General features: G+C 42.1%; 2 protein-coding genes across 6 annotated transcripts in view; one reads left to right on the top strand and one right to left on the bottom strand.

Moving 5' to 3' along the window:
- opn7b (opsin 7, group member b) overlaps nt 1-26,557 on the bottom strand; it is a 227,969-nt gene that overhangs the window by 191,152 nt on the left and 10,260 nt on the right. The window lies entirely within an intron of this gene.
- On the top strand, nt 1,786-7,569 carry LOC133555001 (uncharacterized). Of its 5 annotated transcripts, none has more exons than XM_061904389.1 (6): nt 1,960-2,217; nt 2,302-2,367; nt 2,521-2,592; nt 2,651-2,701; nt 2,780-2,950; nt 3,193-7,569. In XM_061904389.1, the coding sequence occupies exons 1-6, from the start codon at nt 2,211-2,213 to the stop codon at nt 3,318-3,320; spliced, it is 495 nt and encodes a 164-aa protein (XP_061760373.1). In that variant the 5' UTR covers nt 1,960-2,210; the 3' UTR covers nt 3,321-7,569. The 5 variants fall into 5 exon arrangements, with proteins under 5 accessions (XP_061760374.1, XP_061760373.1, XP_061760372.1 ...); XM_061904388.1 differs by having other exon boundaries at nt 1,974-2,217; nt 2,827-2,950; XM_061904386.1 differs by having other exon boundaries at nt 1,974-2,217.

Below are 26,557 nucleotides of genomic sequence, written 5' to 3'. Positions count from 1 at the left end.
ATTCATGGAACTGCCGGACAACAACAGCGACACTGACTCTGATGACTTCGACGAGACGGAGCCCGCCATTTTGGATGCTGTATTCGCCCAACTTTTTAATTCAGACACCGAAGAAGAAGAATTCGAGGGATTTATTGATGAGGAATAACTTCTGAAAGTGAGTTTTGAATGTTTATTTTGTGTGCTGTGACCTTAACGTTCGAGCAACGTTGGGTTATTGATGTTGCTATTGCTCTGCAATATTTTGAGTGTTACTATTGTGATTGCACATTTGCACATTATATTTTGAGCGTTACTATTGTGATTGCACATTTGCACATTATATTTTGAGTGTTACTATTGTTGTAATTGCACATTTGCACACTGGTTTGTATTATTAAAGTTTGACTGACCTATCTGACTGTTTTTTTGACATTCCATTTAGCGCAGCGTAGGCGCGGCTTATGACCCGATGCGGCTAATAGGTTTACAAAGTTTTAAAATATGCCATTCATTAAAGGGGCGGCTTATAACACGGGGCGGCTTATAGCGCGGAAAATACGGTAATAAGTTGTATTACACTTTTATATTTCAGTATAAAAGTGTAAAAACGGTTTTGCTTCAGTCATAAAATGATGATAAGGGTGTACCAGGGCATACGTGCATGTTATAATTACCTCATACATACATTTTATATGCACCTCAACCGACGCACAGAGAGGGGTGGGGGGAGAGAATTTAAGTCCCTACCTTTAGTCAAAAGTGATTTATGACCCCCCATAAAACAATGATTTATGACCCTCAAGGTCAAAGGTCAATGATTTATGAGGGGTCAACTTCAAAGGTTAATGATTTATGAGGGGGTCAAGGTTAAAGGTCAAAGTCAAAGGTCAAAGTCAAAGGTCAGGTTCAAATGTCAAAGTCAAGTGGGTGTGGCTTACCCGGAAGAGGGTGGAGTTAAGACCTGCGGTGGGAGTGGTTAAACCAGGAAGAGTTAAGACCTGCGGTGGGAGTGGTTAAACCAGGAAGAGGGTGGAGTTTTAAACAGAAAGAGGGCAGAGTTAAGACCTGCGGTGGGAGTGGTTAAACCAGGAAGAGGGTGGAGTTAAGACCTGACAGGGAACAGAGGAGGGATCAGTTTTTTTAAGAAAGCAATGTCATCTGAGCAGCATGTGACCATATATTTGATAGTTTAAATGTTTACGATCGTTTGAAACAACTTCCAGATTTCGATGTATTGATGGTTGGGAATGTTACGTGTGGAGATGTGGACACGCACGCACTTCACACACACACACACACACACACACACACACACACACACACACACACACACACACACACACACACACACACACACACACACACACACACACACACGCAGAGGAGGTGGAGCTTTATACGTTAGCGTAAAGACTTTGTTCGATTCGGTCATGATTAGTGAAACGCCTGTTTCGATTTATAAAAATAATAAAACTTACATTGACGCTCCGCAAAAAAGTCGAGTGTTTCTAAATCGTATTCAGATGCCGCCGACCGAGTCTTTGCGTGAGAAATGGGATTTGGAAGGGGAGGGATCTTTTGGATTTGTATTCAGATACGAAATGGGTGATATCTGCTTATTTCAGCTAAAAGAAAGAAGAGACGGAAGCCCTTTCTCGATATTTTCATCGTTATCTACCGTGGATTGGGAAGTTTTTGGTGGACACGCACACACGCACACACACGCACACACACACACACACACACACACACGCACGCACACACGCACACACACACACACACACACACACACACACACACACACACACACACACACACACACACACACACACACATTCGTACGCACTGAAACAACTTCCGTACCTCACGAAAACATATTTAAACAGATGGAAAAAACTATCGCAGAACACAGTGTCACGTAGCAACTGGTCTTTACGGTCGTTTGAATCAATAGGTCAGTTTGGGGGACAAAAGGAGGGTTCAGTTTTTACTGACTTCCCATCTGACAGTTTAAATGTTTATGACCGTTTGAATCAACAGGTCAGTTTGGGGTACAAAGGAGGGTTCAGTTTTTATGGGAGCTTGAGAATTTCGTATGAATAGCAACTGGCCACCCATTTGACCGTTTAAATGTTTACGATTGTCTGAAACAACTTCCATACCTCACGAAAACATATTTAAACAGATGGAGAACTAGAGCAGAACACAGTGTAACCGCGATTTGCAAAATGAAAGGTAATTTCTTTTTTTTTTTTTTCATTCCTTGTAACACGTCTGTTTAATGTTACTATAATAAGTATTTATTCGAACTAAAAACAGTCGAACATCGAGTTGAAATTCACCCACCACCAAGGGATCTCCTAACAGAGTCTCCAATCCTTTTGTGTAAGTACCGATTTTTTTTTTTTTTTACTGTATTCATTTCATTACCTCCGTTTTTACCACATTATTAGACAATGGTTTAACTCCGTTTAAGCATTTAAACGTTAAAAGCATTGCACGTGTACGACGATGTAATACCTTTTTTTTTTTTAACAGCCGATGACGACGAAGTGAAAGACGAAGAACTTTGTTTGATCGATCTTACAAAGTTGGAAGATGATTATCGAGGTGTGTTTAAACCTTCGAATTATTTAATATTGTGTGTATTCATTATTTTGTTTTATAGAGGATTCGCCGGAAGAGACCAACGCGATCCCTTTAACCCAATCGCAGTCTGGTGAGTCAAATAATTCTCATTTTTACAAGAAAAAAAACATGCGGTATACGATACATATATACATATATTTACTTACAGATTTTCCGTTTACATCTCTTGCTCACTGGTCTCCCTTAACGCTGGAGGGTCCGTCAACGGCCATTCCAGGCAGAGGAGAAGGCTTGATTGCGCCAAAGACTCCAGACATCGAATCCTTGCTCCGTGGGGAAATCATCGAAAACGACGGTGAATGTCCAACAGGCACCCGCTGTAAGTTTTTCTCGTTTTCTGTAAGCTTTTTAAGATTCTCAGGAGCTTTAAAGAGCTCCTCTCATTCCAATGTCTTTCGCTCAAATGAATTTCGCGCCTAAGGGGAATGGGCGGGGACTGATTCCGGAGGTGGGCGGTTGTTTCCGGCTATGCTTGCATGAGTGGAGATGACAGCGCCACATGTGGTTAAAGCCGGTATATATTAATTTTTTTTTTTTTTTTTTTTTTTTTTTTTTCCACAGGCAACAAACGCAGGAGGAAGCGTAGATGCGCCCGCCAGCTCGACAAACATGATAGAAACAGAAGAAGGCTGAAACAGTACTATCGTATACTGGCTCGCACTCTCATGAAGATGGCAGACATGATTTGATACATACTGGTTTGTTATATCTGTTCCATTCGAATTATTTTTTCTTTTTTTCTTTAGAGAAATATAATGGGTGTAGTTCCATCTGAATTAGATGTAGTTATTGAAGAAGATGAAGACGTTTGTAATCATCATTTAGATCCAAACAACCAGATAGAATGGGAACCAAACAATGATCCGTCTTTGCAAGATGATATTAATGTGTTAAATTCAAACACAAACACACAAGCCTCTACACAGCATCACGAGGTGTTGGGAGGGGCGACACCCTCGGGGGAATGTTTGGATTTTTCGGAGGTGGTGGGGGTCATGCAGAACCAACCGTCAACGGCTGACCAATCAATTTCAAATGAGACCCAGAGGGGTGATGGGGTAAATGTCTTGAGGAGGGAAACATTCAACAATATACAACTATCCAGCGTTTTAACTTTTCCTCAAAACAACGATGTAACAGATTACGCCACATTTTACCGCGGAGTCTTGGGGAGCCTTAAAAAGCTGACACAGATGGTAACTAAGGAAGCTAGACCCGGCGATATCATTCAATTGGAGTTATCCGGTGAAAGTGCAAATCAACACACTTCATTTACATTTCGAAACGATGCCGGGGCTGTGATGAATGCTTTTCAAGATGTGTTAGATCTGTTGGTACAATCAAACGTTGAAATATTGAACGATGAAGAAATACAGGTGATGGTCCAGGTGATACATAACCCTCGAGGTGGTGTAAGAAGAAAAATCGAAACCCTTTTGGAACATGAAATCCACAGAAAAAAAGCTCGTTATCTTTACAATCCATTAAACTCGAATAATCAACTATGTTTTGCCATTAGCCTAGCAAGTCTGTTACATCCTGAATTTACAGATAGCCAGGCTGTGGCGGAGGCTGAAAAAATACAGAGAAAAGCGGGCTTAGACGAACAGACTTCCGTCACTTTCAGTCATATTCGTGAATTTGAAAAAGTGGTACGTCGTAAAATTGTCATACTGTTCAGAGAAGAGGGCCAACGACCCCTCTCACGGTTCGAGACGGATTACCCAAAATCAGAAAATCCGTTGTATCTGTATTTATCTCAGAATCATTACAGCGGTATCATTAACATTAAAGGTTTTTTGTCAAAACCGCACGTTTGTCACTACTGTTACCAAGGGTACGACAAACCCGACAGACACAAATGCGACGGCTATTGCTTGGTCTGTACACAAAACGGGTGTGTAAAAATAGAGGGGAAAACTGTGCTTTGCAGGGATTGCAACATGTGGTGTCGTTCTCCTGCATGTCTCCTCAGACACAGGGTAAATCACCGGGTTATGGAAAAACTCGTCAGCAACTGCGATCGGCGAAAGAAATGCCTTAAATGCAACCTATTTTACGATGTACCTGTGGCTACAGGTATCGCTAAACACACGTGCCCTAAGTTAAAATGTCAAATATGTAAAGAAGAGCTACCTCGCAGTGACTCAGAGACACCTGAAACACGACATCTTTGCTATATACAACCCCAACCACGTGAAGTAAACCACAATGATAATATCATATTCTATGATTTTGAGACGTTTGTCGATGACAATCACACTCACATTCCCTTTCTAGTCTGTACCAAGACGCTGCAAGGAGAAGAGTGGTGTGCTTTTGGACTGGATTGTGTTACAGTTTTCCTCAATCATTTCAGGAAACCTCGTTATCTTAAATCTACATTTATAGCCCACAATTCGAGAGGATTTGACGGTTACTTGATTCTGAGAGGCATGGTACGGCTGGGTATAGCACCCTTAATTATCATGCAGGGGAGTAAAGTTCTCTGTTTTAAAGACCCTGATTTTTTGCAAAAATACATTGACTCGCTTTCCTTCCTTACCATGCCGCTTAGCGCTATGCCAAAAGCGTTAGGACTCGGTGATTGCTGGTCCAAGGGGTATTTTCCTCACAAATTTAGTTCGGAGGAACATTTAAATTATGTCGGAAAATACCCCGCAATCAGCAATTACGGTGTAGAACGCATGACACCTGTTGAACGCACCAAGTTTGAGACGTGGTATCAAAATGAGAAAAGCGAGGTCTTTGATTTTCAAAAACAAGCGGTACACTACTGTAAAAACGACGTCAATGTTCTTCGTGAGGGTTGCATCAAATTTAGAGCCGAGTTTACGAGCGAGACGGGTGTTGACCCCTTCTCCCGTATCACCATAGCCTCGGCCTGCATGAAGGTGTTTGTGACTAATTTCCTCGAGCCGCGTTCTCTAGCCATACCTTCCCCGGATAACTACCGAGGGTTGTGTAAAAAATACTCACACACCAGCATCCAATGGTTAGAATGGGAGTCGCATCGTCGTGGTATTTTCATTCAGCATGCTTTAAACAAAGGCGAAAAACAGATGGGGGCATACTTTGTGGATGGGTTTGCTATAATCGGTGGCAAACCATTCGTCTGGGAATTTCAGGGGTGTTTTTATCACGGATGCCCGACGTGTTTCGAACCCGGTGCTGTATGCCCTTTGACAAACACACCGTTCGAGGAGTTGCACAAGGCTACCGAGAAAAAAATGAAAGCGTTAAAGCGTGACCACAAGGTCAACATCATCGTCATCAGAGAGCACGAGTGGAATGAAATGAAAAAATCAAATCCTAGGGTAATAGACTTTCTCAAAACACGCAATTACCCCGCACCTCTCATGCCTCGAGACGCTCTTTATGGAGGTAGGACAAGCGCCTTTTGCTTGAGGCACACGGCGGGTGAGAACCAGCGTGTATTGTATGAGGATGTCACCTCTCTCTACCCGTACGTCAACAGCGCATTTCCTTACCCCCTGGGTCATCCTGTCATCATCCACACGGATTTTGACGATGTTGGAAACTATTTCGGTCTGGTCAGAGCCGTTGTTCACCCTCCTCGAGGTCTCTATTTCCCTGTGCTACCCTACAGAACGGTCAAGGGTAAACTAGTGTTTACACTTTGCCGCACATGCGCAGAAAACAATAACCAGCAGGAACCCTGCGAACATGATGAGGAAGGAAGGGCATTGACGGGAGTCTGGGTCACGCTCGAATTCAACAAAGCTTTACAGTTGGGATACAGAGTCGGTAAGATTACGGAGGTGTGGCACTTTGAAGAACGGAGCGAAACCGTTTTTACGGGTTATGTTCAAACTTTCCTAAAGGGTAAGCAAGAAGCTTCAGGGTATCCCAAAGAAGCCGTCGATGCAGAAAGCAGGGAAAAGTACATTCGTGAATATCGTGAAAATCAGGGAATACAGCTGGATGCTGAAAAAATCGACCCCAACCCTGCCAAGAGACAAATGTCAAAACTCTGTTTAAACAGCCTTTGGGGAAAGTTTGCGGAGAGGTGCAATAGAACTCAGACCACCTTGGTGAGAAAAAGTGAAGTATTTTTCGACTTTGTATTTTCAGGAAAATATCAGGTTGAATATTTTTCCTTTCTCAACGAGCAAATTGCTATGGTGCAATGGCAATACAGTAAAAACAGCGTGGTGCTTCCCGGTAACACAAATAATGTATTTGTCGCTGCTTTTACCACCGCTTACGCACGTTTGAAAATGTACGGTTACCTAGAGGGGTTGCAAGAGAGAGTTCTTTACACAGACACCGATAGTTTAATCTACACGGTAAACGAGGGGGAAGTTTCTCTGGAGACGGGGTCCTATCTAGGCGATTTGACGGATGAGTTGGGAGGAGACAGCATTCACGAATTCGTCTCCGCCGGTCCAAAGAGTTATGCCTACCAAACCCTGCAGGGTAAAAAAACTGTGCTGCGTGCCAAAGGAATCACTCAAACCCGCGAGTGTTGTGAGAGGGTCAACTTTGACAGCGTTAAAGATTTGGTGGAGGGCTATCTGGAGGAAGACAAAACAGGTGCGATCTACACCCCTCATCACCAAATTGTTCGTGATAAAAGGGGGTTCCTTTTAAATAACTCGTCTTTCGAAAAAAAGTTTCGAGTGGTGTATGACAAAAGACGTCTCTTTCCCGACGGGAAAACTTTACCTTTCGGGTATTAGGGAGGAAATGGAAAAAATGGAACGAGTAGACTTTGATCCCAGATTTCATACACCTTTTTCATGCCTGGTTGTAGGACCTAGTGGTTGCGGAAAGACTTTTTTTGTAAAATGTGTATTGGAAAATTGTGAACACGTCATGAATTCTGTACCCGACAACATTGTGTGGATTTATACATCTTTCCAACCCATGTATGCTGAATTAAAAAAGATGAATAAAAAAATAAAATTTGTTGAAGGACTGCCTGATTCCTTTGAAGATGAAAACTTGTTTCCGGACGATCAGACCCATTTGGTGATTTTGGACGATGTTATTTTTCAAGCCTCAAATCACCCCGAAGTGGTTAAAATTTTCACGCAGTATAGACATCATAGAAATATGAGCGTTATGATGCTGACCCAGAATGTTTTTCATCAGGGAAAATTTTCACGCACCATTAGCTTAAACTGTAATTATATGATACTGTTTAAGAATCCGCGGGACAGATTGCAGATTAACGTGTTGGCACAGCAAATGTTCCCCGCACAAAAAAGTTTTTTCTTGGAAAGTTTTGCGGATGCTACTTTGGATGCTCATGGCTATTTATTGGTCGACCTGACACCTTTCTGTCCAGAACAATACAGAGTGAGGTCGGGCGTGCTTCCGCACCAGTGGCCCGTTGTCTACGTGCCAAAAACATAATGTCAAAGCGTGTAAAGAGGAACGGTCCCATGTTAAAAGCTCTGTACCATGCCACACCACAAAAACGTCGAGATATTCTGAGTCACGGCTCACCAGACTTTATCCAGACGCTGTGTGAAATTGCTTTAAACATTCTGAAGGGTAATGTGCCCTTATCACCGTCTCAATTTGCTCAGCTTAAAAAACAAAAGAAAATCATCCGACTGCTGGCTGATAAAAGGACTGGACTGAAACGCAAACGCCAGACTCTGATGAAACAGTCGGGCGGTTTTCTTCTACCCTTACTGGCCACCGTCGTACCGTTTATAGGGAATCTTATCGGTGGATTGAGCGGAAAAGGTTGAAGATGAAAAAGGCTCAAAAATTGTTTCTCCTATCCCCCCAACAATTAAATCGTCTGACTCGCCCGGAGCCGACCATCAGAGACTCGGCGGAGGATGATCTAGATGTTAAAATGAGAGCCGTCTTAAACGAACCCGGAATGAATCCTCATGAAAGAATAAAAATATACGATACCCTGCTGCAGAGATATCTCGGCCTGTTGAAGCAGGGGCAACGGGAGGAGAAAAGGATGACTCTGACTTTACACAAGGATTTGCGGGGTGAACCATGGAATGACTCTGAGGATAAACCGGAGGATAAACCAGAGGATAAACCGATGGATAAACCGGAGGATAAACCTCGGAATACTGGCGGGGGGTCAAAGGATGTCACGATGATCGAAGTTCTGAAAATCCTCCCCCGACGCGACCGTAACAACGCCGAGTACATTATGAAAAAATTATCCGAGAATGATAAGGGGTGGACCTCTAAAGGAGAGTTTGTTCAAAACGGTACACCGGTGCAGGGATCTCATATGATCGATTTACTGAAACACCTGATGCAACGGTCCAAAAATCCACAGACCCGCACGCCTGAGGGTTGGAGAAAATTTTTAACAGCGTTGACGGAGCTAAATGTCCCCACATCGACCATTCATAACCCCAGAGCACGAGATCAATACAGACATCTGAAAGCGGATGGAGAGTTTGAATCAGAATGGGTGGAAAAAGAAACATTTCTATCCCCCGAGAGGAAAAGAAGAGGTAGAAAAGTGACATTGTCCCCACATTGGTTAAACCTTGAATGAATGATGACAAAACTCTTGTTTCAATAAAATGTTTTTTTATTCATCAAACGCAGTGTGTACAGCATTTTCATTTCAACGGTTCAAAAAAGTTTCTAAACAACAGACGTCTTGTACGCCACAACGACTACTATTATTCTTATTCGTGCTAGTACAACATTGAATTTTTTTAACCAGGGTATATGCTTCAAGATCATTTTTTACTACATCATCTGTGTATAAAGACAAAACTTGTTCAAAAGACAGTCCGCAAAATCGATGGTGCAGATAATAAACGCAGTGTTGACCGCACACTGTGGACAAAGGGTGTTGAAGCTGTAGGTTGTGGTACAATATACGGTCAGAACGATTTTCCAAAAAGTTCAAGATGCTCCGAGGGTAGTAATCAAAATCGGGAGAAAATCCATAAGAATCAAAAAAAGTGGCGGTCCCATCTTCCTCCAGAGTCATCGATAACCAGTGCTCCCCCGGTCGATGTCCTTCGTGGGTGTTGACGATAAAGTAGGAGGGTGGGGTAAAGGAGCGAGTCAGTGAGGGGAGTTGGTCGGAGGCCCATACACCACAGAAAACATTCCCCAACACTCGTCGCAGAAGCTTCTCCAGTTGATGGTTATTCATCTCCGTCGTCAATAATAATCCACCAGCACTTGTCGTTTGGAATCAATTTCCAAAATAGAATCGTAACATGCGTAAACCACAAGAGTGACCGTGTTGGGTAAGGGTACTCTGAATCTCATTTCCAACCTCAAAGTGCCATTAGAAACCCGAGACAATGCGTCGCTGTCCTCTCCCGGATTGAGATTGAACACAAACAGCGAATAACCCCGTTCAAAATCTTGTCTGTTGATGCACAGAGGTAAATCTTTCATATGCCTCCCTGTAGCGGTAAACATGTTGTAAAACTCTCTGACCGAAGCCCCCTGGTTAAATTGCGGTTGGAAAGCTTTGGAGGGAATTTGTTTTCCCGCGTGACAGAGGGTGATGTATTCTGCGTTAAAATGCTGGAAATTAAAGGGTGAGAGATCTCTTCTTCCTGTGAAAGCTTCATGATTTACCATACCCAAAACAATGTATTTAGGCATCGTGCCCAAAAACAAATTTTCTTGGGTGCATACTCTGGAATTTTCAGGGATAGAGTAGGTTTTCACGCTGACCCGTGACAAAGGGTAGAGTGCGTTTCCTTTGAGTAAGGCCGAGGCGTGCCCCAATCGTACGGCCGGCGAAACGGTGACCTTTTTTGTGAAGAGAGAGGCACCCAGCACTTTCAGACGGAAAGTACCGTCCGCAGCCCCTGTGAGACAAAAGGCGTCGCTGGCACGCGTGAGTTTGATCCTCAGATCCACCGAGTTGAGAAGGAGTCTCTCGCTGAAAAGAATGTCTGCGTGGAGGGGTCCTAGTAGCTGAACCTCTTTAGATTCAGCCGTGTAACCGGCTCTGATGTTGAGTCCTTTGTTTGGTCCGTTCGCTGTTTCTATAGAGTCTATTGAGCCGCCGGTGTCTTTGTGGAATAACCCGGCTGAGAATTGACTTCTGAGTGTGGCTTCAGAATAGTTTAGTAGCGTTTCAATTATCGCCCTGTATGGGTGTGTGGCGCTGGATTGAGAAATCAGTCTTTCCCCGAGCATAATGTCGCATTGGCTGAAGATGGTGTTTAGAGGATAATTGATGAGACCCACATTGGCGTCGTTTGGGATATTTGATCCATCGGCGCGGGTAATTTTAACCCGCAGGTAAAGTAATGTGTCATTCAGATCCAAGTACTTTTCACCTTCTCCCGGGATGAAAAATTCAATAGGACCCCCGTCAGTGATGGCGGATAGCGGTAGGACTTCTGTGTAGGATTTATCATCGATAGACATCTGAGTCATAGGAGCTGAAAATAAATCCAGCTCGGCCATCGTGCATTCGGCCGAATTTTGATGTAAAAGAGCCATCTTTTTTCTTTTTTTTTTAAATATATCGTGTGAGGGAACGACGGTCCTTCTCTTTGAAAACCTTTTACCGACTGATTTTCTTCTCCCCAGATGACGGCGTTTTTTACCACTCGTTGAGAGACGTCGTCCCGGGGGTCTCTTTCGGGGTTGTCTAGCCAGGACCATTATTCCTCCTGATCCGTCTTGTACCCCACTACCCATTTTTCCAACGGCATGACTGAATACGTCGGAAGCGATATTTTTTGCCGCTGTTTTAAGATGAGGTTTGACCAGGGCAAAACCTCTTTTCACCAGAGGTGATACAAAACGAAACAACCTGGAAAACACGGAGCCTATCCCACGCCCGTACATCACAGGTGAACCTGTGAAACCGGGGAGGGAACCCCCCACCTGGCTTTCGTAATAACCCACTAAACGTAGAGGGTCGTGCATGGGTTGACTCATTCTCATTGTTGTTGGTTTTACTTTCTAACGGGTCTAAAGTGGAGCTTCGCGATGGTCTTTCCAAAGGTGAAGTCGACGTGTTTGTTCTGATCAGATTTAATCTCCACCCTGATGTTTTCAATGTGATTTTTCGAGACGGGTAAATAGTAGGCGGGGTTAAAACACTTGGTGACAATCTCACCGTAAGCTCCCTCTACACTCACGATTCTCAAAAGAGGAGCATAAGCGTCGCCTACTATCTGAGGTCGCACCACGTCACTGTAACAGTAGAGATGGTAGAAACCGGCGTTTATATCCGCGGGATAGGGGGCCGACCCCCGGTCAAAGTTGATCCACTTTCCAGGTTTCACTCCCATGATGTAAGCCAGGGAAGGGGAAAAACGAAAATGAGTTTGACCCCCTGATTGATAGGAGATTCGCTTTTTAACATCGTCAAAGGCTATCCTCACATCGTTGTCAATTTTTTGTAAAGATTCATTCAGTTCATTTATGAATCGTGTAATGTTCTCATAACATCCCCCTCTCAATTCTTGACGGTAAACTATCCCCATTCCAGGATTGCTTTCAGGTCCCACCGGTGGAGGTCTCTTTAGCCATTCATAAAATGCTCCGTTAGAAACATTATACCATGAGCGAGGGTATGAAATCTCTGTTAAGGCCACCTCCCATGAGCCTGCTAAATCTATATGTTGACTTAAATCTATCTGGTAATGGGAACTTTTGTTTTCTTTAAATACGTTGAGGCTGGCGTTGGAGGGTAAGGTGAGGTAAAAACCCTCGTTGCAGGAATGATCCATAATGCTCGATGATCTTTAGACTGTGAGGCTCATCAAAGGCATCAGATTGTTTTATACATTTGTAAGGAGGTCAGCGTCCACCCAACTGTTGAATTTTTCGGGCCAGTTTTTCCAGTGCACTAGAACTTGTTTTTTGCCACCGACCGTACGTCGTTTTAGAATTTCCTCCACATGATAGCGCTTGTCCTCGCTCTCTTTTACTTTCTGCAACTCGGCTTCGTAAAAAGAACCCTCTATTATTTCACCGTCAAAATCTTTCAGTCTGTATGCCGGGGGAGATCGATGGAGACGTCGTGTTATTGTAAACACCTCGTCTGTAAAACTCTGTTCATATTTTTTATCAAACACTCCTCTCACTTTGGATATTCTCACCATATCTCCCGTGGCAAATTTGTATTTGCGTTTGAATGCTGTGAATGAGCCGTAGAGATTCTCAAACACTTGAGGGGTATTTTCCAAAGTCACATCCACCGGTTTCATTTTAATACTGCTGTGATATCCGTGATTGTAGCTTTTTACCAAGTCTTGTAAGACGTCTAGGTAGCGCCTGGTGTTGTTGGCTGTAAAATATCTCCACATTCTCCCTTTCAGAGTACGATTAAATCTTTCAACCACCGAAGCTTTGAGATCGCTGGCCGTAGAAAAATGTACAATATTGTGTTTCTTCATCAGAGCTTGAAAACTCTTGTTAAAAAATTCTTTTCCCGCGTCGGTTTGGAGTTTGCGAGGAATCTGACTTTCCCCCAACACCGATTGAAACGATTCAACCACCTCCACGGACGTCTTTCTCCTCAAAACCCTCACATAGGCCTTCTTGGAAAATACATCTATGACCGTTAATAAATAATTATAACCGTCGTTATATTCAGCCAAGGCTTGCATGTCACAGAGGTCGGCTTGAAACTGGGTTAAAGGTCGCGGGACAAAGACTCTGTTTCTTGGAAAATGAATGCGAACCGGTTTATGGAGTGTATAGGCGTCCTGTCCCGTTAAATATTCTTGAACTTTTTCTTTTGTGACACGTTGCCCCGTTTCATCCTGCACAGCTCGACGGAGTCGATCTACCCCTCCAAAACTACCCGGGTGTGCGGGTGTATAGTATGCTTTTTCCATAGCTTTCTCCATTGTGGAAAGACAAAGAGAAATGAACTCGTGTTGCTTGGTACACATTTCTTTTATTCATTCATGGAAACAACACAATGAATCTAAAACAGTTTGTTTTTATTCATTCATGGACACCACACAGCGAATCTAAAACAATTTTTTTCTATAAACTATAAACTATAATCAAGGTTTGATGTAAAACAGGTATACCGTAGGTGAATTTAATCGCTTCGTGCAGTTTTTGTAGTTCAAACAAAACGTTGACGGGGATGTCGCATCGTAGACGATACATCGACATATCAACAAACAGAGCATATAAAATGAACACGTGATAAGGAGAAGGTTGAAAAGACTTTTCTTTAGACCATTCCTTCAAAATTGTTTCAAAAATGTCAAAGTCAAAAGCATGAGAGACAACGGATTTCCAGGTAGCTTCCCAGGTAGGCTTAGAGCGGGCATAATCAAGAATAATTTGTAGTTTTTGAGGTTTGTCTCGTTTTAGAACATACGCTTCCATCGCGTCAATCAACGGGTAAATAACAGCGTGGTTCTCGATAGAGTTTACAAGTTTTCTCCAATAATTACCCATCTTTTTTGTAATTATTCCAACACTCTGTCACCATATCCAGATGTCTCAAAATCGTTTCATCACCCCGTACCAACTCGTTGTACACGTCATCTATGGCCCACCAGACATTTCTCTCAGATTTCAGTTGAGACAGCAGAGAGTCGGCGTAGGATTCGACCCTTGAATCCTCAGCCTCGATGCGACGAAGCATCAGCAAGCGTTGAATGGCTTGAATGAATTTAGACGTACGCAGAGTCTTGATGAGTCCGTCGTAGTTGTACAGGAGAAAGTCCTCTTCATAGGGTTCCAGGCACGGGTGGTTTCTCTGGCTCGGATGGTTCACCCGACAACCGTAACATTCGCTCTGCCTGAACTGGCGGATGGCCTCGTTGAGGAGATGAAACACGGCCGTTTTCACCGTGCTGGTGAAAAGCAACCACTTCCCCCCATCGGTTTCATCATCGATGTGCAACGGGGGGTCCAAGAGTGACAGGGATGGTGACGGGGGTGGTGGCGGGGACGGCGGAGGTGTTATGATGATCAGGTCATTCTCCTTTTCCTCCTCCTTCCTATCGTCATCTGGCAAAGACTGCGTAGCGTTGTCGGTTTTCACCCCCCATCTGCAGAAACATCTGCCGAAGCGACACGTCTCATCGTCGCTCACCACCTCCGATCCAGCCGTCGTTTCAGGAGGGTTAAAGATCTCGGCCATGTTTGCTTCAACAGTCGTGTTTACGGATGGTTTGAAATCGTCCTGTGGTATAAGACGGGTCTTTACGCGTCTGATGGTCTTGTTTGCCATTTTCTTGTTTGAGATCCGTGCGTTCAAAAAAGGGAGCCAATATGGTCTGGTCGAAAAAAAAAATTGCAGGGTGGGGGTTGTTTTTATAGGGAGGGTCGAAAAAAAAGTCTCGACCAATCAAACTAACGCTATGATTTTCAAAGGGTATTGGACGAGTCGGAGGAGGGGGTGTTTCCTTGAAGGTTATTGGTTGAAACTGAAGCGGGGGAGGTCCTTTCGTCCTCCGTCGGGGGTGTGGTCTCAAAGGACAACTTTCTTCTCGTCGTCAGCATGCTTTTCCATTGTCGACTGCTTCGGAACAAGTCGTTTATTTTCTCCTTCATCGACGCCATTCGCTCTCGCCATGCCACGATGGGTACGACCACCAACGGTGTAAACACCCCGCATTCATCGTTGAAAGACTCCAGGGAAAAGACATCGGGCTCGGTCCACTGAGCCGTATAGGTACCGGTGATTTTTGGAGCACGGAGACTGGCACGTAAAAACCAACGACCCGAGGCTGAAGATTTCGTCTCCCAGGTAGCGCTGAACAGAATTCTTCTCTCATTCAACTCATCCATCGTCGGGTAAGTAAACAAGCTTCCTTTTACGCGTTTATCCACCGGTGAAGGATCACGCCACAGGAAATCGGGCATTGCCAGTCTTAAAACTTCCCAATCCACGGTAGATAACGATGAAAATATCGAGAAAGGGCTTCCGTCTCTTCTTTCTTTTAGCTGAAATAAGCAGATATCACCCATTTCGTATCTGAATACAAATCCAAAAGATCCCTCCATCCCGTACGCTTCCAAATCCCATTTCTCACGCAAAGACTCGGTCGGCGGCATCTGAATACGATTTAGAAACACTCGACTTTTTTGCGGAGTGTCAATGTAAGTTTTATTATTTTTATAAATCGAAACAGGCGTTTCACTAATCATGACCGAATCGAACAAAGTCTTTACGCTAACGTATAAAGCTCCACCTCCTCTGCGTGTGTGTGTGTGTGTGTGTGTGTGTGTGTGTGTGTGTGTGTGTGTGTGTGTGTGAAGTGCGTGCGTGTCCACATCTCCACACGTAACATTCCCAGCCATCAATACATCGAAATCTGGAAGTTGTTTCAAACGATCGTAAACATTTAAACTATCAAATATATGGTCACATGCTGCTCAGATGACATTGCTTTCTTAAAAAAACTGATCCCTCCTCTGTTCCCTGTCAGGTCTTAACTCCACCCTCTTCCTGGTTTAACCACTCCCACCGCAGGTCTTAACTCTGCCCTCTTTCTGTTTAAAACTCCACCCTCTTCCTGGTTTAACCACTCCCACCGCAGGTCTTAACTCCACCCTCTTCCGGGTAAGCCACACCCACTTGACCTTGACATTTGAACCTGACCTTTGACTTTGACCTTTGACTTTGACCTTTAACCTTGACCCCCTCATAAATCATTAACCTTTGAAGTTGACCCCTCATAAATCATTGACCTTTGACCTTGAGGGTCATAAATCATTGTTTTATGGGGGGTCATAAATCACTTTTGACTAAAGGTAGGGACTTAAATTCTCTGGGGGGGTATAATATAGCCTGAAAGAGTCATGGGTGCATGGCATTCTGGGTAATTGTTATGTTACGTTTATGTTGTGTTTCTGTGAGGATGTGCTCCCGAAATGTGTTTGTCATTCTTGTTCGGTGTGGATTCACAGTGTGGCGCATATTAGTAAGAGTGTTAAAGTTGTTTATATCACAACCTTCAGTGTAACCTGTATGGCTGTTGACCATATGCCTTGCAGTCGTGTACGTGTATCAGCGGAAGCCACGTACAACATCTTACTGGGCTGGGAAGCTGTTTATATATGTTGTACAAGGTGTCAAAGGCAATGGCTTCATAGCACACCCTTATTATTGTTGTCTGGGTAACCATCAGCAGATATGAGTAAGAATGGTCACGGCACCCATTATCTATTAAATTTTGTGAAACGGATCAAAATGGCTCTTTAAGTGGTAAAGAATGCCGACCGCTGATATGTATATGTATATATATATATATATATATATATATACATATATATATATATATATATATATATACATATATATATATATATATATATATACGGTAACTTAACCTAGGCTTACATTGAAAATACACACAAACCTAATTCAAAATGCCGGACATTTGACGCTATTAAAAAAACCCGCCCGGACACCCTTGACACCCCCGCAAAAGAGGACATGTACGGGGAAAAGAGGACGTATGGTCAGCCTATGCTTAATACATGCTAGTTTCCACGCTAGGCTATTTCACTAGCTCACACGCTAGCCCATTTGGTTTGATGCCTTAAGTGCTTTTAGCATGTTTTTTCTTTGTTCTGTCTGATTTAATACTTAATAAATCATTTTCCTACCTGTACGCTGTTTCTGAAGCCTGTCTGCATTTCTGGGAGAACGAGCCCCGCATCACCATGCGCCCGGGTCGTCACAAATACATATATAACAACGTTAATTAAATGACAAGCATGACACACTTTAAGAACAACCATGAATTGATTAATGTGGACCCCGACTTAAACAAGTTGAAAAAGTTATTCGGGTGTTACCAATTAGTGGTCAATTGTACGGAATATGTACTGTACTGTGCAATCTACTAATAAAGTTTCAATCAGTCAATCAAAGAGTTTACAACTTTTAGTTGTAACAGAACAACTACTGTCAATACCTTGCAATCTGATTGGTTATCGCAACTGTCTCTCAACTCTATGTGTTCTCAAACTCATCCACTAACGGTCCTAACGTGAGGCCATCTAGAAGGCCTTACAGGCAAATCATGATCTGATTGGCCATGGCAACTGTCTATCAACTGTATGTCCCTGTTCATTTACAGTGCAAAGACGCCTGCATTGTTGATTCTGAAGGCGTCTGGCAGATTTGGTACGGAATGGCAACTTAAGCTAGTTGAATTCTGAGGGGTTCCCTCAATCATGAGGAGAAAAATTTCCTCAGGATTGAGGGAATCCCTCATGAAACAGTTCTGTAGAGATTAAGTAGTCTTGTGATACACGCAACCCTAATTCAAAATGCCGGACATTTGACGCTATTAAAAAAAAACGGACCGGACACCCCCGCAAAAGAGGACATGTACGGGGAAAAGAGGACGTATGGTCAGCCTATGCTTAATACATGCTAGTTTCCACGCTAGGCTATTTTGCTAACTCACACGCTAGCTCATTAGGTTTGTTGCCTTAAGTGCTTTTAGCATGTTTTTTCTTTATTCTGTCTGATTTATTACTTAATAAATCATTTTCCTACCTGCGCGCTGTTTCTGAAGCCTGTCTGCATTTCTGGGGGAACGAGCCCCGCATCACCATGCGCCCGGGTCGTCACAAATACACATATAACAACGTGAATTAAATGACAAGCATGACACACTTTAACAACAACCATGAATTGATTAACATGGACCCCGACTTAAACAAGTTGAAAAAGTTATTCGGGTGTTACCATTTAGCGGTCAATTGTACGGAATATGTACTGTACTGTGCAATCTACTAATAAAGTTTCAATCAGTCAATCAAAGAGTTTACAACTTTTATTATGTGGGGCGGTATAGCTCGATTGGTAGAGTGGCCGTGCCAGCAACTTGAGGGTTGCAGGTTCGATTCCCGCTTCCGCCATCCTAGTCACTGCCGTTGTGTCCTTGGGCAAGACACTTTACCCACCTGCTCCCAGTGCCACCCACACTGGTTTAAATGTAACTTAGATATTGGGTTTCACTATGTAAAGCGCTTTGAGTCACTAGAGAAAAGCGCTATATAAATATAATTCACTTCACTTCACTTATTTGTAACAGAACAACTACTGTCAATACCTTGCAATCTGATTGGTTATCGCAACTGTCTCTCAACTCTATGTGTTCTCAAACTCATCCGCTAAAGGTCCCGATGAGAAACCAATCACAAGACGCGTAAACGTCACGTTCAACGTGAGGCCATCTAGAAGGCCTTACTGACAAATCATGATCTGATTGGCTATGGCAACTGTCTATCAACTGTATGTCCCTGTTCATTTACAGTGCAAAGACGCCTACATTGTTGATTCTGAAGGCGTCTGGCAGATTTGGTACGGAATGGCAACTTAAACTAGCTGAATTCTGATTGGATACAAACTGAAATTAAAAACAACAGCACTGAAAGGAGCATAATATGACATGAAGAGAATATGAATGCTTTTAGATATTTAGGAAAAGTCAATTAAAAAAATAATTGTATCTTTAATTATGATCATGATTTCTGGTTATGTTAGGCCAGCAGAGAAGGCCTTGCTGGTCCTGACGACACACCAATGCCTTTTTGTTTTCCTACGAACAACATGGCTATCATCTGAAAGCATGGCACAGTGCAGCCAGAAAGAAATAGCAGAAAGTTATTGCATGACTGGGCTTGTCTCAAAGCTAATGGGTTAACAGGTAAACACATCCAATTTGATTGGCCTATTCAGGAGCTTGCTTAGTGAATACTTCATTGCAGCTTGTAAAATACAGCATTTTATATATTTCAGTGTTCTTCCTCACCTAACTACATTTTCTGGCTTCAACAAAAATGAAGTAGTCTAGTAATTTTAATAGGCTTTCATTTAATATTCATATTTTACCCTCTCTAATAAGGAAATATTAAGGCTGACGACACTAGGGATTTTTTTGGTAGAAAACAAGAAAACTATAAACTAAAGGAAACCTGGCCTGGTGAAGCCTGAGGGCTTATTACACAATCTGATGATCAGCTACAGGGAAAACTGCTTGTGGAATACTCACTGTCCCAGTTGGACATTTGTTAACTTGAGCCAAATTGCAAACTTGCCAGCTGAAAATAGTGAAAATAAAAGAAGCACTGATATATGTGCAATGTCGAATATTTGTGACAGACGTGCTAAAAGCAGCTGATTGTCAGCAAAAACGAGGATATTTACAAAGGTGTAAATATGTGATATTCTGATGACAAGTAAATGTAGGGGTTTGATTAGTGTGTTGTGTGTTGGTTTTACACAGACATACTAATTAGTCTAGTCAGAAGGAAGTGGAAGCCAGGTTTGGCATGAACATAGTTTGCTGTAAGCTGTTTGGGATTCCATAGCCCGCTTTGTAATTTTAGACTTGGTCGATCCGGTCTAAGCCTGGGATGTTCTCTAGAGATTGTGTGTGTGTACATATACACACACACACACACACACAAATATATATATATATATATATATATATATATATATATATATATATATATATATATATATATATATATATATATATATATATATATGTGTGTTCTATACAAGTGTATTTAAACTTTAGACCACAACCATATATTTATATTTATATATATATAGATATATATATGGTTGTGGTCTAAAGCTTAAATACACTTGTAAAGAACACAATGTCATGGCTGTCTTGAGTTTCCAATAATTTCTACAACTCTCTTTTTTTGGATAGAGTGATTGGAGCACATACTTGTTGGTCCCAAAAAACATTCATGAAGTTTGGTTCTTTTGTGAATTTATTACGGGTCTACTAAAAATGTGACCAATTATGCTGGGTCAAAAGTATACATACAGCAATGTTAATATTTGGTTACATGTCCCTTGGCAAGTTTCACTGTAAGAAGGCACTTTTGGTAGCCATCCACAAGCTTCTGGTTAAATTTTTGACCACTCCTCTTGACAAAATTGGTGCAATTCAGCTAAATTTGTAGATTTTCTGACATGGACTTGTTTCTTCAGCATTGTCCACACATTTAAGTCAGGACTTTGGGAAGGCCATTCTATAACCTTAATTGTAGCCTGATTTAGCCATTCCTTTACCGCTTTTGACGCGTATTTGAAGACATTGTCCTGTTCGAACACCCAACTGCTCCCAAGATTTAAACTCCGGGCTGATGATTTTAGGTTCTCCTGAAGAATTTGGAGGTAATCTTTCTTTTTTATTGTCCCATTTACTCTCTGTAAAGCACCAATTTGGTTGGCTGAAAAACAGGCCCAGAGCATAACACTACCACCACCTTGCTTGACGGTAGGAATTAAAGGCCTCACCTTTTCTCCTCCAAACATATTGCTGGGTATTGTGGCCAAACAGCTCACTTTTTGTTTCATCTGACCATAGAACCATACTCCAGAAGGTCTTATCTTTGTTCATGTGATGTCAGATAAAACAAAAATTGAGCTGTTTGGCCACAATACCCAGCAATATGTTTGGAGGAGAAAAATAAATTATTCCTTTATGCATCTACTGTATATAAACTAAAGACAGGTAGGTATGTTCAAGTGTGTGTCAACTTGCACATCCACCTTCCTGGTATTTATAAATGTATGCTGTTAGAAGGTCCACACATCTTTGCGTGGGTTTTTGTATAAAGTTTACACGTCTGAGACTTTTGAGTGTGAATGGCTCTCTCCCATCACATTTCTGACAAGTTGTATAGCAATTTGGTTAACGTACAAACACCGTTTCCAAATGAGTTGGGAAATTGTGTTAGATGTAAATATAAACGGAATACAATGATTTGCAAATCCTTTTCAACCCATATTCAATTGAATGCACTACAAAGACAAGATATTTGATGTTCAGACTCATAAACTTATTTTTTTTTTTGCAAATAATAATTAACTTAAAATTTCATGAATGAAACACGTGCCAAAGTAGTTGGGAAAGGGCATGTTCACCACTGTGTTACATCACCTTTTCTTTTAACAACACTCAATAAACGTTTGGGAACTAGGAAACTAATTGTTGAAGCTTTGAAAGTGGAATTCTTTCCCATTTTTGTTTTATGTAGTTTTAGTCGTTAAATAGTACGGGGTCTCCGCTGTCCTATTTTATGCTTTATAATGCGCCACACATTTTCAATGGGAGACAGGTCTGGACTGCAGGCGGGCTAGGAAAGTACCCGCACTCTATTTACGAAGCCAGGCTGTTGTAACACGTGCTGAATGTTGCTTGGCGTTGTCTTGCTGAAATAAGCAGGGGTGTCAATGAAAAAGACGGCGCTTGGATGGCAGCATATGTTGTTCAAAAAACTGTATGGACCATTCAGCATTAATGGTGCCTTTACAGATGTGTAAGTTACCCATGCCTTGGGCACTAATACACCTCCATACCATCACAGATGCTGGCTTTTGAACTTTGCGCCTCTGACAATCCAAATGGTTATTTTCCTCTTTGTTCTGGAGGACACCACATCCTCTGTTTCCAAATATAATTTGAAATGTGGACTCGTCAGACCACAGAACACCTTTTCACTTTGCATCAGTCCATCTTGGGTGAGCTTGGGCCCAGCCAAGCCGGTGGCGTTTCAGGATATTGTTGATAAATGGGTTTGGCTTTGCATAGCAGAGTTTCAACTTGCACTTACAGATATAGCTACCAACCGTAGTTAGTGACAGTGGTTTTATGAAGTGTTCCTGAGCCCATGTGGTGATATCCTTTACACACTGATGTCGGTTTTTGATGCAGTACCGCTTGAGGGATCAAAGGTCCGTATTATCATCACTTACGTGCAGTGATTTTTCCAGATTCTCTGAACTTTTTGATGATTTTACAGACCGTAGATGGTAAAATCCCTAAATTCCTTGCAATAGCTCGTTGAGAGATGTTGTTCCAAAACTGTTCCACAATTTGCTTACAAAATGGTGACCCTCACTCCATCTTTGTTTGTGAATTACTTAGCATTTCATGGAAGCTGCTTTTATACCCAATCATGGCACCCAACTGTTTAAAATTAGCCTGCACACCTGTGGGATGTTCCAAATAAGTGTTTGACGAGCATTCCTCAACTTTAGCAGTATTTATTGCCGCCTTTCCCAAATTCTTTGTCACGTGTTGCTGGCATCAAATTCTAAAGTTAATGATTATTTGCACAAAAAAAAGTTTATCAGTTTGAAAATCAAATATGTTGTCTTTTTAGTATATTCAACTGAATATGGGTTGAAAATGATTTGCAAATCATTGTATTCCATTTATATTTACATCTAACACAAATTCACAACTCATATGGAAACGGGGTTTGTATGTATGTTTTGCTCCGACTGTTGTATGAGTTACTGAAACGTTGTTCCACATTGGCATTGGTGCCAACGTGAACAGTAGTAACCAGAAAGCAAAAAGGAGTAGTGTAAATTCTGCACTACAACCCACTACTTTTTTTCTGCTTTTGGACCCAACATGTTATGATCCGCCGGCCGGATCATACATAGTTTTTGTTTTTGAGTCCTTTTGTGTATCTTGTTTGTTCTTGGACTCTTCCGATTCTTAGTTTGTGCACTTCCTTGTTTGTTTTGTCACCATGGTAAATCAATTTTCACCTGCCTTGAGCACACCTGTGTTTATTAATCACGTTCTGTATTAAAGCCTGCCCTTTCCGTTCACTCATTCTCTCCTCGTAGCTTGTGTTACATACTATTTTGTGTTTCACTAGTGACGCCTCAGCTTTCTGTATTTGGACTCCCTAATGCTTCCGCGCTTAGCCTTTTGTTGTTTCTCTAGCTCACATGCTAGTAGCTCTTTGTTTTGCCTTTTGTGCCAAATGTAAGTGTTTCTGTTTGTTTCCCTAGCTCCCATGCTAGCGCTTTCGGTTCGCCTTTTCTGCCTAGCACCAGTGTTTTTGTTCTTAGCCTGTTTCTAGTTAAATAAACCATTATTTCTTACCGTACCCTGTGTCCGTGCCCGATCTGCATCCAGGAAGAGCACTTCTCGCATCACAATGCCCGCCAAGCGTCACACAATACCTTATAAAACAGTGCAGCTCCTTTATGGATTTTTCTTCACCGATAGCCGTTATGCAAGTATATATATATTTTTTTTAAACAAGCAAATACACTAAAAATGTGTGTTATTGTTTGTGTTATGGAGCCATCTTTTGCACGAGTTCGCTCACTGCAGGTCCTGCAGTGTCCTTTCATTTAGTGCTTTCAACTGGAAGTACAAGTGCTGTTCTGTCTTTTAAGTTGTCCAAAGTGTACCGAAGGAGTGTTCATTCATCAGCCCAAGCAACGTTTGTTAGTTTTGCAGTATGACTAAAACAATTATTACTTATTAAACCGTCCCATGAGCCATTTCTGTAGGAGTGTTTTCATGCATATTTGTGCGTGCTATCGTGATATAATTACGCTAGCATTGCTAGCATTAACTAATATGCTCACATGTTTTTGAGTGTTTGTGTTAGTATTATTAACTTAAAATGAAATTATTCTATTATCAGTTAATTCACCAAAACGCCACTGTGGAGTTTTTGAGTCTGTTTAGCTGATTTGAAAAGTAGCTTTCACAGCTTGTGGTCCATGATGATGACTACTGTTTTGTTTGATCATCTGTTTTACTGCCGTGTAACTTGCACTGTTTGAGAACAATTAATTAATAAAACATTTTTTTTTTTTAAATCGTGCGGGGAATATATGAAAACTTTTTTTTTTGTACTTCTAAAATTTAGCCAGTGCGGTTTATATGTGTGCTCTATACTCCAAAAAATATAGTTCTGTAGCTATGGGTGCCTCATTTGAGTACTAATGAATGCAGTCTCAGACATCTGCAACAAGTCCTTAGTGCAGGTATTGTGCAAGTAAAGTCAGCAGCCCTCATAACACAACTAGCGCTGCACTTCTCATTATGCACCAATGACGGTTATAGGAGGTAAGAAGGCCTGTGTCAGAAGTGGTAAGCATGTGTGAAAGAGTAAAATAATTTCAAGACTACAAGCCACAACTTTTTTTCTATGCAATGAACCCTGCGCTTTATAAAATGCTGCTGCCAATTTATGGATTTTTCCAGGTTCACAAGCCAGCTATAAACTAAGCCCCATTGCATCAGACAATTGCCGAACGGGTCACGGTGAAACAATGAAAATTAACCGCTCACACACACACACACCCATTTGGTCAGCCATTTAGCATGTTATGCACTCACCTTCATCATGGCGAAGGCATGACGAAATGTGAAGTGAAGTGAAGTGAATTATATTTATATAGCGCTTTTCTCTAGTGACTCAAAGCGCTTTACATTGTGATACCCAATATCTAAGTTACATTTAAACCAGTGTGGGTGACACCGGGAGCAGGTGGGTAAAGTGTCTTGCCCAAGGACACAACGGCAGTGACTAGGATGGCGGAAGCTGTGCACAAAACACAGCCCAAATGCTTACGACGATCTCACCTGGCCATCAAGTAAGGAACAGCTGCTGCACGAAATACAAATCTACCACCACCGACAGGCCCCAAAACAAAAAGATTGCATCACCTCGAGACAAAAGGGAAAGGAAAAATGAGGCCGAGAAAACTCGCAACGAAGCAACCCCAAGTCCCATTAACTCCGACACCAAGGAAGACAACGCAGTGGAGGGGGACGAACACTGTGCTCCATGACTTTTGAGGTGGGCTACTACAGTATATGACGTTTTGGAGGCACTGTCTTTTGCAAAGACAAAAACAACAATTAATGAACACAAACACCTATGTAAAGATTCCATGTTTCAACGAGTATATCTGCAATCTTTAGATGTACACAAAATAAAATTTGTCGAAAAATTACGTTTTTTTTTTACGTTTCCAACACGTAAATCCCTTTACGTGTTGGAAATTACAGAATTTCTTATCTGAGAGTTAGTGTTTCTGTGTCTGTAAAAGTTTGGTTGTGTCCATTTTGTGTTGAGCAGTTTAAAAATAAACATTAGCATTTGGCAAACACATTAATAATATTAAAAAATGATAAATGTGTTATACTTGTATAGTGCTTTTCTACCTCCAAGGTACTCAAAGCGCTTTGACACTACTTCCACATTCACCCATTCACACACTGATGGCGGGAGCTGACATGCAAGGCCCTAACCACGACCCAGCAGGAGCAAGGGTGAAGTAATTTGCCCAAGGACACAAAGGAACGTGACGAATTTGGTAGAGGCTTTATGATACGTTAAATAAAGATAAAATAATTATATTTGTGATTAATCATGATTAATTATGCGTTAACTACAATTTCAACCGATTGACATCCCTCATTTTTGACCAAAAAAGCCTCCCATAACAGATCCACTTTTGTCTGTCGACATGTGCAGGGATTTGGTTGTGACAGGCAGTGTTTTTCATCCACTGTGGCGCGGCACACTAGTGTACCGGGAAATACAGTATGGTGTGTCGTGGGGGATTATGTAATTTCATCTAATTGGGTTAAAATTGTTATTGTTATTAAAGTGTTATTCTGTTGGCCAAACTCCAACAGAATAACACTCGTGATGTGTGGAAGGGCATAAAAACCATCCCAGGCTTCAACAACAAAACCAAACTGCTGGATGATGATGTATAAAGAGCCAATGAGCTGAATTTGTTTTTCAATAGATTTAGCAATGCACCCCTTACTGGCCCTCACCCCACTACTCCTGTCCTCACACCTCCCCTGAACATCAATCTACAAACTCCTTCTCTGTTGCCTGCCACCGCTGTTACTTATCCCCCCACTGAGAAAGCCACCTGACACCTGGACATGTGAGACAACAGTTGGAAAGACTCAACCCAGCCAAGTCAGCAGGCCCTGACCGAGTCAAGCCCTGGGTCCTGAAGACTTGTGCTGCTCAGCTAACTGAGATCTTGCACTTCATCTTCAAACTGAGTCTGAAGTTAGAACGGATACCAGCGCTATGGAAAACATTGTGCATAGTGCAGGTGTCCAATAAGCCCATCCCATCGGGCTTGAATGACTTCAGACTGGTTGCCCTGATGTTTCGTGTCATGAAGATCCTCGAGAGACTTCTACTGGAACAG

Source organism: Nerophis ophidion, linkage group LG06, assembly GCF_033978795.1.
Source record: "Nerophis ophidion isolate RoL-2023_Sa linkage group LG06, RoL_Noph_v1.0, whole genome shotgun sequence".
NCBI classification, from domain to species: Eukaryota; Metazoa; Chordata; class Actinopteri; order Syngnathiformes; family Syngnathidae; genus Nerophis; species Nerophis ophidion.
Note: the sequence above shows the minus strand (reverse complement) of the source record. Positions and strands in the feature narration are given on the sequence as shown.

What these genes read in the sequence shown, in the direction of transcription:
- LOC133555001 (XM_061904388.1), top strand. Translation starts at nt 3,387, where the DNA reads ATGGGTGTAGTTCCATCTGAATTAGATGTAGTTATTGAAGAAGATGAA.